Consider the following 12,354-nt stretch of genomic DNA (forward strand, 5'->3'; position numbering starts at 1 on the left):
TGTATTCTTCTATGCTCTCCTTTCTCTTCCTTCTCTTTAGACTCTCAGAACAGAACCTACCTGTCCCCCAGAGGCCTCTGCTTTCCCTATTTAACTTCCTGAAGACAAGATTCTGAAGTAATGGTTGTTTTTCCTCCCCCATCAACATGTAGCTCTTTATGATTGCTCAAATAAATTTATACCTCTCTCTTTCTCTGGATTTTTGTATTATTATTTCAAAGTTGCTATTTAAGTTTGATTGTTTCAGCATAAATACTTAAAATTTATCTATGGTTATCCTTTCAGCATCACAACTTTCTCCATCATAGTTTCCATATATCACAAGTTGGCATAAGAAATTAAATGGGAATTTTTTTTTTGGCATTTTCCCAGAAACTGCAGATGACACAGAACTAATGGCCAGCTACATAACCAAAACCAATAAGGTATTATCAACACTCCATTAAAGAAAAAGAAAAAAATTCAGATTCCTTTTCTTGGTGCAAAAGGAGGGCCAAAATTTTTACATGGATTTTCTAGATTACAGGAACATGCAAGGGATAACTCTATTCCATTAGTGCTCCATTTTTTATCCTTGTAGGACAATATTCAGCTTTGCGAGAGAAGTTATTATTGGTTGTAAGTCTCTATCTTTTGCTTTTTGAAATTTTGTATTCCAAGATCTTTCATTTAAAGTAAAAGGTGCTGGGTTTCATATGATCCTAATTGAAGTTCCTTGATACTTTACCTATTTCTTTTTGGATTATTATAGTATTTTTTTTCCCTTGTGAGAAATTTAGGTTTTGATTATGACTTTCCTGGACTTTTCTTTTTGGGGCTCGTTCAGGAGATTATTGATGGATTTTTTTCCTATCTGTAAATTACTTTCTAGTTCTATTAGACCTGGGCAGTTTCCATTTATGATTTCCACGCTGATTGGCATTGTGGTGGTCACTGTGAACTGCTCTGGGGCTTTCAAGGGTCCCCCTCGGGGCTTTTTCAAGTAATTTGTCTGCTCATGTTGTCTCTGGTCACTGAATTTTTCAAGATACCTTTGGCCTATTTTTGTCCCTAATGGTATTAACTTTGCTTAAGAACTCTTTTCCTATTGAGCATGGACCTCTGACTGACTTTCTTTGTTCTGGAGTGTAAGAAATCACTTTCTATGGTTTCTTTTTGGATTTCTTGATCATTACTCTATTTGATGTGAACTTCAGGGATTTGCTGAATAGGTGTGTGGGAGCAAGGCAGTCTTCCTCCTGTTTATGCAGCCATTTTGGCAGGAAGCATGTAACATTTTGTTTTTTAGGAAATTGTCCTCCAAAAAGGAATCACATGTGCAAAAATGTTTGTGGCAGCCCTTTTTGTAATGGCAAGGAACTGGTAATCGAATGGATGGCCATTGTTGGGGAATGGCCGAAGAAGTTATGATAATGAATGTGATGGAATATTATTGTTCTATAAGAAATGACCAGCAGGATGATTTCAGAAAATCCTGGAAAAACTTACATGACATGATGCTGAGTGAAGTGAGCAGAGCCAGGAGATCACATATTAACAACAAGATTATGAGATGATCAACTATGATTCATTTCCACAGTGACAATTCCAATAGACTTGTGTTGTAAAGAGCCTCTGCATCCAGAGAGAACAGAGACTGAATGTGGATCAAAGAATAGTATTTTCATCTTTGTTGTCATTATCTGTTTGCTTGTGTTTTTTCTTTCTTGATCTGATTTTTCTTGTGCAGCATGCCGAGTATGGAAATATATTTAGAAGAATTATATTTGTTTAACCTACACTGGATTGTTTGCTCTCTTGGTGGGGAGGGGGAATAAGGAGAGAGGAGAATAATTTGAAACACAAGATTTTGTAAAGGTGAAGGTTGAAAACTATCTTTCCATGTATTTGAAAAAATAAAATACTATAAAATTTTGATGTTTCATTTGAATTTAGTGGAAATGGGATTGATCTTCCTGTTATTAGCAAAAATTTTTTAGCAATTTCTAATCTCAACATGTGTAGCCATTACAATTTGACTCCAGCTTATCTTTCCAGAGTTAATTTTATATTACTCCCCTTCACATACCTTATATTCCAGCCAAACAGATCTACTCATTGTATTCCAAACTCACAATTCCTTCTTCTGTTTTTGGACCTTAATAGTAGATATTCCCCATGCCTGGAATGAGTTCCTTCCTCACCTTGGGCAAGTAGAATCCTCAGTTTCTTTCCAGGTTCAGATTGGTCATTACTACCTGGTCATCACTACCCGAGACCTTTCCTAATCTCACTAAATTGTTAGGTGTTAGGTTTCTCTATTTCCTCAGATTATCTTGTTTTTTTCCTTATGTGTAATAAATTCGATTTTCCAAGTTCATCTTTTCCTTTTAATTCCCATTGCAATCATCTAAGTTCTGGTTTTTGTTTCTTTTTGTCCAGTCTATAACAGCCGCCTAATTGGTTTTCCAGTCTAATTTTTCTGCTTTCTATTGTTTTTTTCATATATTTTCCCCAAGCAATCTTTTTAATGTACCAATCTGATCATGTTACTCTTCTAATCAAAAATTTTCAATTATTTTTCTTTGCCTTCTGAATAAAGTATAATAAATTACTGATCCTGACCTTCAAAATGTTTTACATTCTGGTATCAATCTACTTTTCTAGCCTTATTTCATAATAATCATCATTTTTTTCTGCCTTTGGCAGATGTGATGACTCACATCCATGGTTCCTGATGCTAGAGAGCTTGTGGTTAGTGGATCACTTGAGCTCAAGAGTTTTGAGCTATAGTAAGGATAAAGTCAACTAGTTGTCCATGCTAACAGTAGGAATAAAGTTGATTGTCCATGCTAAATCTGGCACCAATATGGGTATTCCCCCAAGAGCAGGGTACTATTAGGCTGCCTAAAAGAGCAATCTCTAAGAAGGAAAAGGAACATGTAAAAGCTTCCATGTAGTTCAGCACTACATTTCCATTTGGGGCATGATAGAACTATCCTTATCCAAATAAAAAGAAAAAATTATTTTGCTTTTCAGGCAAACTGGACTAATCTTTATTTCTGTTCCCATCCTACCTTTTCCTTTCTATGTGTCTAGAATGGGGTGTGATCCTACTTCATTTCCATCCATCACAGTTCTTTCCTTCCTTCCTTCCTTCATGGACCAATTGAAGCACCGTATCCTCCAATAACACTGCCTTGACTTCTCTCTCCATCCCAAATCAGATATTTTTTTCCCTTCCCAGTTTATCATAGCACTTAGCTAGGGCTTTTCCTTTGTATTCATCTTCCTAGTGTAACAATTTGTTTGTATGTATGCCTTTCCTTCAATTAGATTAATAGCTTTAAAGCAAGGTGACTATATCTTCAGAGCTTATGCTAGAACATGTCTAAAAGTTCTTTTCAACTAGGAATTCCAACATCTTTTAAGTAATAAATTCCCAGAGAGAAAGGAAGGGTTGAATGTGTACTCAGGTAGTAGGCCCTTCTCAGAAAAGTATCCTTCTTTTCCATCAGCTACAGATAAAATGACTTTAGTAATGGCTCAACAAAAAAGTGTGCCTGTAGCACAGGTAGGATCTTTAGCACCTGGACAATGCCTGTTTTTCATCCTCATTTCTTCCATTCATATGATTCACACAAAAGTTTTTCAATTTCATATAATCAAAATAATCTGTTTTCTCTTCTAGAGCAAACTTTTGCTCCTTGTTTAGGTGAGAATTCTTCTCCCAGCCAAACCTTTGAAAAGTATGTATCTGATTTGGTTTTCTTCTAATTATGAAAAAAAGATAAAATCTTAAATGTAAAGATGATATAATTATTAGCCATTTGGAGTTTATTGTGCCAAACAGCATGAGATGGTAATGAAAACCCAATGTCTGATAAGCTATTTTTCAGTTTCCCAGGGGTTCTTATCAAATAAGAAATTCTTTGACAAGTAATTTATTCTCTCAAGCTTATGAAATACTGGACTGTTAAGTTCATTTGTTTCTGGCTCATCTGTTCCATAATCCACTTTTTCTATTTTTTAAACTTCTATGAAAATTTTTGAGTTTTATAATATTATTCAAACATGTATAAGCTGTTTCCTTTTTTTCATTATATCCTTTGAAATTCTAGCCCTTTTGTTCTTCCAAATTAATTTTGTTACCATTTTGAACATTTCTCGAAAGTATTCCCTAGAAAGTAGTTTAATTGGGATAACACCAAGCTAATTTAGGTAGAAATATTTTTAGTATATAGGTGTGACACATTCAAGAACAATAAATATCTCTCCAACTATTTAATTCATTATTTCTTTAAAGAACATTTTGTTATTGTACCTGTAGAAATCTTGAGAGTAATTCAGATCAACTCAACAAATATTTATTAATCCTTCAACAAGAGTTAGGGCATTTTTAGGGGGTCCAAACCTAGAATTTCATAAGGGTTGGAAACTTTTGGTGTAGAAATTTTCTCCTCTTACAGAGATCATCAACTGTCTATAAACTTATTTCACTCAACTCCCTTTAGTGTAAAGAATAATCTGGAATAATGGTAGGGCATAAAAGGAGAAAACAGGTAAAGAATCAAGGCAAAAATGGGAAGGAGCTAGGATGATAGATGTAGTGAAAAGTAGATTAAATGCTGTGAAAAGTTATATAGTTCTTTCAACTCCATATTCAAAGACTGCATACCCTAAAAGTTAAATTCTTTTTTCTCTAAGCCAGAGGCTTCTCATCTTTTTAAATATAAGGGATGGTTTTTATGTTTAAAAAAATGTCTAGTACTTTTTTTATTAGAGGTAAATAAAGATTTTTTAAATGACAAAGTCCTTATAATAAACTGCATCTCCCAACTTGGAAGTCATTAATCACTGTAGAATTTGCTGGTACTGTATCAAAGTTATCTAGGACACCTAGGTAACTTTGATACAGTACCAGCAAATTAAGGATGGATGATCAAATTGGTTGTAATCCTAGGTACTGAATATAGGTTCTAGACATTTCTCTCTACATATCCCATTTTTCCATCTCTTTCCTTACAACTCTGTCCCTTCCCTTTTCCCACTTAAAATGATTTTTCTATTTAGGTCTTTAATTTCTTTATATAATATCTATGTGATTTCTTCCCATGAGATTGTGAGCTCTTTGAGAGCTTCTGTTCCCCCCTCCCTTTTTTTTTTAACGTATCTCCAGTGCTTAATAGATGCTTATTGATTTATAATTCCAAGGTCCTGACATACATCCCCCTCCAAAAAAATGTTATATAGGATTTTTACTTTATGAAGATGGATTGGAGAAAGCAGGGGAAAATAGGAAAGCTACATGTAAGGAGGAGTTGGTACCAATCACATTTTCTCCAATTGAGTCAGAATTCATTAGTCTATCTGGAGGACTTTAGAGTATTCTGTCTGATGGAGCAGATCAGTAGCTCTCTTCTTGGGCAGAGATAGGAACATACAGATATGTGATAGGCTTTATGTGAAATTGTGGAGGCAAGACTCCCTTTTGGGCAGAAACCAAAATAACACATTCATTCTGCCTAAGAAATACCCTAAGGAACAACATTAGCAGCAACTTCAATTTCCCCCAGCCGAGAGCTGAATTTTTGGGAAGGGAAACCCCAATGATTGGAGAAACCAGCTATACAGACTATCTCAGACAGAGAATAAAAACGTTATTGATGTTACGAATCCTTATAACACCTGCCTGGCTCTTCACCAGGGCTTTCGGGAGACTCTCAGTGTCCCTTCTAGCTCCAAGTCCAGTCCTGCTCCGACATCTTGGGTTCCATGTTGAAGAGATGGGATATACATCTCAGCTAAATTTTTGCAGATCTGGAAAAAAATCGAGCAGAGTCATGGGACTCAGTTTCTTTGCAAATAAGGTGCCCTTCTCCATACTGGCCACTGCCATTTTCTTTCACTATTCCCAATATCACATTCCTCCCCTCCCCTTCTGTACCTTTTCTCTCATGCAGACCAATGTCCTTCACCCTTGAAGTCCCTCCCTGGCCCCTTCCCAAAGGGGTCTCCATCCCTATCTAAAAGAAACCAAAGTAACTTTCAGGTGTATTCAAGATTCAAGGTCTTTTTCATCCCACCTCCCCCACTGCCACGCTGCTTACAACGCCAGACTGTCTTCTTGACCTTTCCAAATCCATTGTCAAGGCCATTGCCATCCACGTAGAACATGAATCGGAGCTCAGGGGGGTATTCGCTTCGAGCCAGGCCAGCCAGCAGGGGTATGGTGTGGCCCTCAGACCCTGGGGCCTCACTTAGTGCTTGTAACATTTGATACTTGCACCAGGGGTCCTGAAGGAAATGGGAGGTGATAAACAGTACACAGCAGTGGCTGTTGCCCATCGCCTGGCACAGTTCTGACACAATGGCACCACCTGGGGCTGCGTCCCGAAGATGCAGGAAGCATCGCAGTCCATTGGGCTCACCCTCCAGATAAGAGACCAGCTCCTGGACAGGCATCAGGTCGTGCTCACTATGGCACACACACACATCATAGGTTTTGCTCCAACGAGAGTCACTGCTCCTGCTCTCCGTGTCTGCTGGGCTTGGGGTGGGAACCCAGGGAGATTCCTGAGTCTCAGGTAGAGAACTACTTTGTGAGGGTGGCTCTGGGACATCCTTGGTGTTGGTGTCTGGCTGCATGTGGCGTTTTTTGGGCTTACGCAGGATTTGTCGGAACCAGCCTGAGAGAATGAAAGAGCAGAGTAACAGAGAATGGGGATAATCTTGACAGTACGAGAGGGAGAACTTGCTTTGAAAAGACAGAACAAAGGGAAGGAGATAGCTATCATAGATATGGTCCCAGTAAAGCCTGGGTCTTCACAAAGAAAGGAAGAAACAGGAATGAGAGAAGGCAGCAACAAGGCTTCTGAGGTTTAAATAGACAAAGCCCACTAAGATTTTTATTTTTCCCAGAAAACCAGCATGGCTCTTTCTAGGGCCAGAAGGATTTAGAAGTGTTGAAATCTGGTGCTTCCCTAAGCTGGATTCTGCTGGGCAAGCATCAAAATGGGAGCAGACAGATCTCTGCGCCTGAAGCATGCAACTCAGGGACTTGTAGATCATGAAGACCTTTTAGAACCAGGAAAAATCCTAGAGAAAAAACTGATTGGACAATACCTGAGCAACCTTTTTTCCCCATAGGAGGTGTGAAGACTTTATTACAAATTCGAAACTTAGAGGAGGTAATTATAAGGCTAGAGATCATTTAATCCAAACTCCTTATTTTATAAATGGGGAAACAAGGCCAAAAAAAGCACAAAGTCAAAAATAGAAAGTAGATCTTTCTGACTTCTTTAGGCCAAGCTGGGTCATTGGCCTCTCACTTCCTAGTTTGCCTGGGATTTCTGCCCAGGGGCCTTCCCCCCCAGATATAAGAACTATATTTGAATAATAAGTAAATTAGCCTACATTCAGCTCTTACCTTGAAAGGGGAGCTGACTCCTAAAGCAGTCTAGTTCTACTCACCAGCCATCCTATGCAGGCCTCCTGATTCAGGACAAGGAAATGGAGGTAAGATGGATGTCCTTGACTTGGGCCTATAACTGATCTGGGGGAGGCAGACCACTGGTGAGAGAGGGGAAGCCTCGGTCCAGATCAAGAGTCATGGAAGAATCATCCTGTGAAGGATAGTCACATATATGATCATGCTAAATTAGGACAGTCCTTGGCTTCAGAGGATGAGTGGATTTCTAAATACCCCTTTCTGTCCTAATGGTCCATATGAATTCTGTCTCTTGGTTTTCCCCTGGGTGAGTCCTCAGTAACCACAGTTACCAGATTCCTTTTTCACTAAGTCTTGATCACAGCACTAAAGTCTGTGATTTTCCAAGATCCAGGAACAAACAAACTCAACATGCCTTTGTTGGTCATGATGGTTACTAGTACTAGAACCACTATAGTGAGCAAACCTGGACTGTTTAAGTCTACTAAGCATGGATGCAGAAATAGAAGTAGGTGACAGAGTTAGAAAAAATAATAACAAAAGTTCTTCTGGAAGAACAAAAGGTCAGGAATTTTAAGGGAATTAATGAGAAAAAATGCAAATGCAAGTGGCCTAGCTTTCCTAGACCTAAAACTATATTATAAAGCAACGTTCATCAAAACCATTTGGTACTGGCTAAGAATTAGAGTAGTTGATCAGTGGAATAGGTTAGGCTCACAAGACACAATAATCAATGATTATAGTAATACAGTGTTTGATAAACCTAAAGACCCCAGCTTCTGGGATAAGAATTCACTATTTGACAAAAATTGCTGGGAAAATTGGCAGAAACTAGGCATTGACCCATACCTAACACCCTATACTAAGATAAGATCAAAATGGATTCATGATTTAGACATAAAGAGTGATACCATAAGCATATTAGAAGAACAAAAGATGGTCTACCTCTCAGATCTGTGGAGAAGGAAGTAATTTGTGGCCAAAGAAGAACTAGAGTATGTTATGAAATGAAAAATGGATAATTTTGATTATATTAAATCTAAAAGATTTTGTACAAACAAAACCAACGCAGACAGGATTACAAGAGAAGCAGAAAACTGGGGGAAAATTTTACATCCAAGGGTTCTCATAAAGACCTCATTTCTAAAATATATAGAGAATAGACTCAAATTTATAAGAATACAAGACATTCTCCAATTGATAAGTGATCCAAGGATATGAACAGATAATTTTCAGGCAAAGAATAAAATCATTTTTATTCATATGAAAAAAAATACTATGTCATTATTGATCAGAGATATGAAAATTAAGACAACTTTGAAATACCACTACATACCTCTCAAACTGGCTAAGAAGACAGGAAAAGATAATGATAAATGTTAGAGGGGATGTGGGAAAATTGGGACACTAATATATTGTTGGTGGAGCTGTGAACTGATGCAATCATTTTGGAGAGCAATTAGGAACTATTCCTAAAAGCTATGCTTTCAAATTGTGAAATTTAATCCAGCGGTGGTCTGCTCTTGTCTCCAAAAAGCTTTCATTCTTTTGGGTGAGACAACATATATATAGATATCTATAAGCGTACAAAATAAATACTATGTATTTTCAGAGGCAGTAGTAGTTAGAGGAGATGAGCAGGAAAGATCTCATGTAAAAGGTGATACTCTGAAAGGAATTTAAGGATTCTAAAGAGGAAGTTCCTATATCTCTCCCTTTCTCTGTCTCTCTCTTTCTGAATATAGATATATCTACATATAAAGCTTGAAAGATTCATTTCAACAAATATTTATTAAACACTTAGTAAGTATAAAGCACTGGGTTTGATGCACTCAAGGAGATTATATACCACTGATAGGATATAACATGTCCAAGCTAGTAAATACAAAATATCAACAACATAATACAAAGTCATTTCAAGAAGCAGAAAACAGATAGGGGCTTCTTACCTTCAGCCATGTGGCTTTTCCTGTGTGGACAGACACATGCAGAGGCTGATGCCAGACAGGTAGAGTGCCTAAAGGGGAGACAAGTGAGACAGATATACAATGACACACCAGAAAGAACAATCTAGAGCTGCTTTTTTTTTTTTTTTTTTTTTTTTTTTTTTTAACCATAGTAATGATATCTTTCTCAAGACGGAAATCAGATTGCTTTATTTATTTTATTTTTTTAAAGGTGCCAGAGAGTGGTTGAAAGGAGAGGGGAAGAGGAAGAAGGTGGAATGGAGGAAAGAATCCTGCCAGAAGAGGGACAGAACTTCAAAGCAGAGAGGGGCAGAAAGGGTCTTTTCTGGACAAAAGTATAGCTGGAGTTCAAGATTTCTTCCCCGTTTCTCATTCAGAGCTACTGTCTGGTATCGGTTAGGGAACGCCTCTAGTCCCGTTCTGCCTTAACCTGGCGAGTTTGAAAGGCTTTCTTTCTAAATATCTTTCCCCACTTGCCCAGCTTAGAAATCGGGAGGCTGTTTAGCTGCAACCCCCTAAGTCATTTCCTAAGAGATAGTATGGTATCCCCTCCATCTCCGCCCCCTTTCCCCCACTTCTCTTCCCTCAACCAAAGGACTCACCAAGGAGGGGAAGAGGCAGGGGGGCACCCACTTGGACTCAGTCAAAGTTGAGGTAGTTTCGCTGGCTCCGCCCTTGTCTCAGAAAGGAAGTGAGTGGTCAGAGGAGGGTGGTTTCAGGCAGAAATAGTTGTAGACGGAAGTTAAGCAGCCCTTGGACTTGAGTCCTTCCCTGAAAGGATTAAACCTTCAGTACCTCTCGTTCTCTTATCTCTGTGGTCTGTGTCTGTGTGTCTGTCTCTCAAAATTTCTAACTGAAATTCAGAACTTCCTTCAGTTATTTATTTTACTATTCTTTAAAAAACATTTTGGAGTCTCAAATTCCCTCCCTCCTTTCCTTTCTCCTTCCCCTCCCTCTCGGAAATGGTAAGCAATCAGGTACAGGTTATACATGTGCAATTATGTAAAACATTTTCATATTAGTCATTTTGTACAAGAAGAATCGAAAGAAAAATGAATTTTAAAAATTAAATAAAGAAAGTGAAAAACAATATGCTTCAGTCTGTTTTCAATTAACATCAGTTCTTTCTCTGGAGACTGATAGTATTCATCTTGAGCATTCTTTGGGATTGTCTTGGATCCTTGTATTGTTGATAATAGCTAAGTCATTCACAATTCTTCATGGAACAATATTGTTGTTACTATGTACAATGTTCTGTTTTTTTTTTTTTTTTTTTTTTTAACTTCACTTTGCATCAGCTCTTTTCAGGCTTTTCTGAAATCAGCCTGCTCATCATTTCTTATAGTACAAAAATATTCCATTAGAATCATATATGGCTTGTTTAGCCATTCCCCAGTTGATGGACATCCCTTTCATTTCTAGTTTTTAGTAACCACAAATAGAGCTGCTATAAATATTTTTGTACAAATAGGTCCTTTCTCCCTTTTTTGGATGTCTTTGAGATACAGATCTAGAAATGATATTGCTGGATCAAAGGACATGCACAATTTTATAGTCCTTTGGACATAGTTCAAAATTGCTCTTCCAAAAGAGTCCACAACCTTTTAAACCTCCAATATGCCCTAGTGGCCTCCTTTTATTGCAAACTCCCTCAAATTCTTGGCTTTTTCCTCAGTTGCTTCTAATACCTTTTAGTACTAACTGGAACCTTTATATTGAGAATACAAAGTCCTAGGCAATCCACTCTTATAGAGGCTGAAACTTTTCCTCTCCACTTTTCAGGATGTCAGTGCATAGCATCCCTTCTTGCAACCATTATTCAACAACCTCTCATTCTTTGAAGTGCATATCATTAAGTTAAACCACCCCTTCCCCATCCTAATTGAAATCACCTACCAACCTCCAGGAAATCCTCTTTCAACTATTTCAGCATCTATCTCACAATTTTCTTTTTCTATTTCCAACTTCTATTTTGGAAGACTTTTTTTGGAACCACTTTCGTGGTTCTTCAAATTCCTCCAATCACCTCCATCACAGGATTTCAACCACCTCCCAAATATAGACACCCCATAATGATTATCATCAGTGCATATCACCATACCTTGTAAGTGTCAGAGGTAGAATTATAATTCCAAGACTAGTTTCCATCAGCTGTCACATAATGCTGCCTCAATTCCTACTTATTTTATCAGTCCACTATCCCTTCTATGGAATCTATGACCACCCTACTCAGCCTGCATCCATCCTGTCATCAGGCTTCTCAGGGTTGCTTTTTCCACCACCTTAGGATTTGACCTTCTATCACCTCTATCTTGTTCATCTCATTAGTAAGTCCTACCCTCTGCTTTAACCATTTCCACTCAGGGGGTGTAGGGTCTTCATGGAGAAAGTAGTATAGCCTTCTATTTTTCATTCATTATAAATTTAGACTTCATAAATTCAGCTAGATTTTTTATGCAGTAGTGTTGCTTTTTAAAATCACCTCCCTCATTTTCCACAGAGACTGTTCCAAATCTCTCTCTTTCAATCCACCAAATCTTGCCTCCACACTCCAAATTTTCAGTCAATGACTGTGCTTCCTACTTTACAGAAGAGAATGAGGTTATTTAATGTGAAATTCCTCAATACCCTCCTCCACTTTAAAATTTCTGTAATATAATCTATTTATAGTGTCTTCCCTTCTCTCTCATTTTCCCTACTTAAGCAAATCATTACTTTCATTTCTTCATCTTCCAGTACTTTATTCTATTAATCATTCTTTTTATTTTAAATCTCCAGTCTTTCCTATTCTGTACTCCTCTGCTGATGGCCATGCAGCTCTCCCCTGGCATTATTAGAATTAGAATTAATGAAAATCAGTCTGATTGCTTTTTAGCCACAGCTGTGCAGATGAACTTTAGTTACTGAAATGGAAGGCTGATGTCATTCAAAGGTACCACAAACAAAATCCCTACCCTT

General features: G+C 37.7%; 1 protein-coding gene across 4 annotated transcripts; it reads right to left on the reverse strand.

Annotated features, from left to right (window-relative positions):
- Positions 1–4,324: 4,324 nt before the first annotated feature.
- On the reverse strand, positions 4,325–10,296 carry TIRAP (TIR domain containing adaptor protein). Of its 4 annotated transcripts, XM_031960920.1 has the most exons (6): positions 9,999–10,294; positions 9,379–9,446; positions 7,453–7,604; positions 6,090–6,668; positions 5,927–6,005; positions 4,325–5,799 (listed from the first exon to the last, which is right to left on the reverse strand). In XM_031960920.1, the coding sequence occupies exons 3-5, from the start codon at positions 7,457–7,459 to the stop codon at positions 5,935–5,937; spliced, it is 657 nt and encodes a 218-aa protein (XP_031816780.1). In that variant the 5' UTR covers positions 7,460–7,604; positions 9,379–9,446; positions 9,999–10,294; the 3' UTR covers positions 4,325–5,799; positions 5,927–5,934. The 4 variants fall into 4 exon arrangements, with proteins under 4 accessions (XP_031816780.1, XP_031816779.1, XP_031816781.1 ...); XM_031960919.1 differs by lacking the exon at positions 7,453–7,604 and having other exon boundaries at positions 9,999–10,295; XM_031960921.1 differs by lacking the exons at positions 5,927–6,005; positions 7,453–7,604 and having other exon boundaries at positions 6,066–6,668; positions 9,999–10,296.
- Positions 10,297–12,354: the final 2,058 nt, after the last annotated feature.

This window comes from Sarcophilus harrisii, chromosome 3 (genome assembly GCF_902635505.1).
Source record: "Sarcophilus harrisii chromosome 3, mSarHar1.11, whole genome shotgun sequence".
NCBI classification, from domain to species: domain Eukaryota; kingdom Metazoa; phylum Chordata; class Mammalia; order Dasyuromorphia; family Dasyuridae; genus Sarcophilus; species Sarcophilus harrisii.

Bases quoted from the DNA above. Each gene is read 5' to 3' on its own strand.
- TIRAP (XM_031960919.1), bottom strand. The intron at 6,006-6,089 runs GTAAGCAGCGTG...GGTTTCTTTTAG, and splicing joins CAAGAAGACAGTCTGGCGTT to ATAGGGATGGAGACCCCTTT.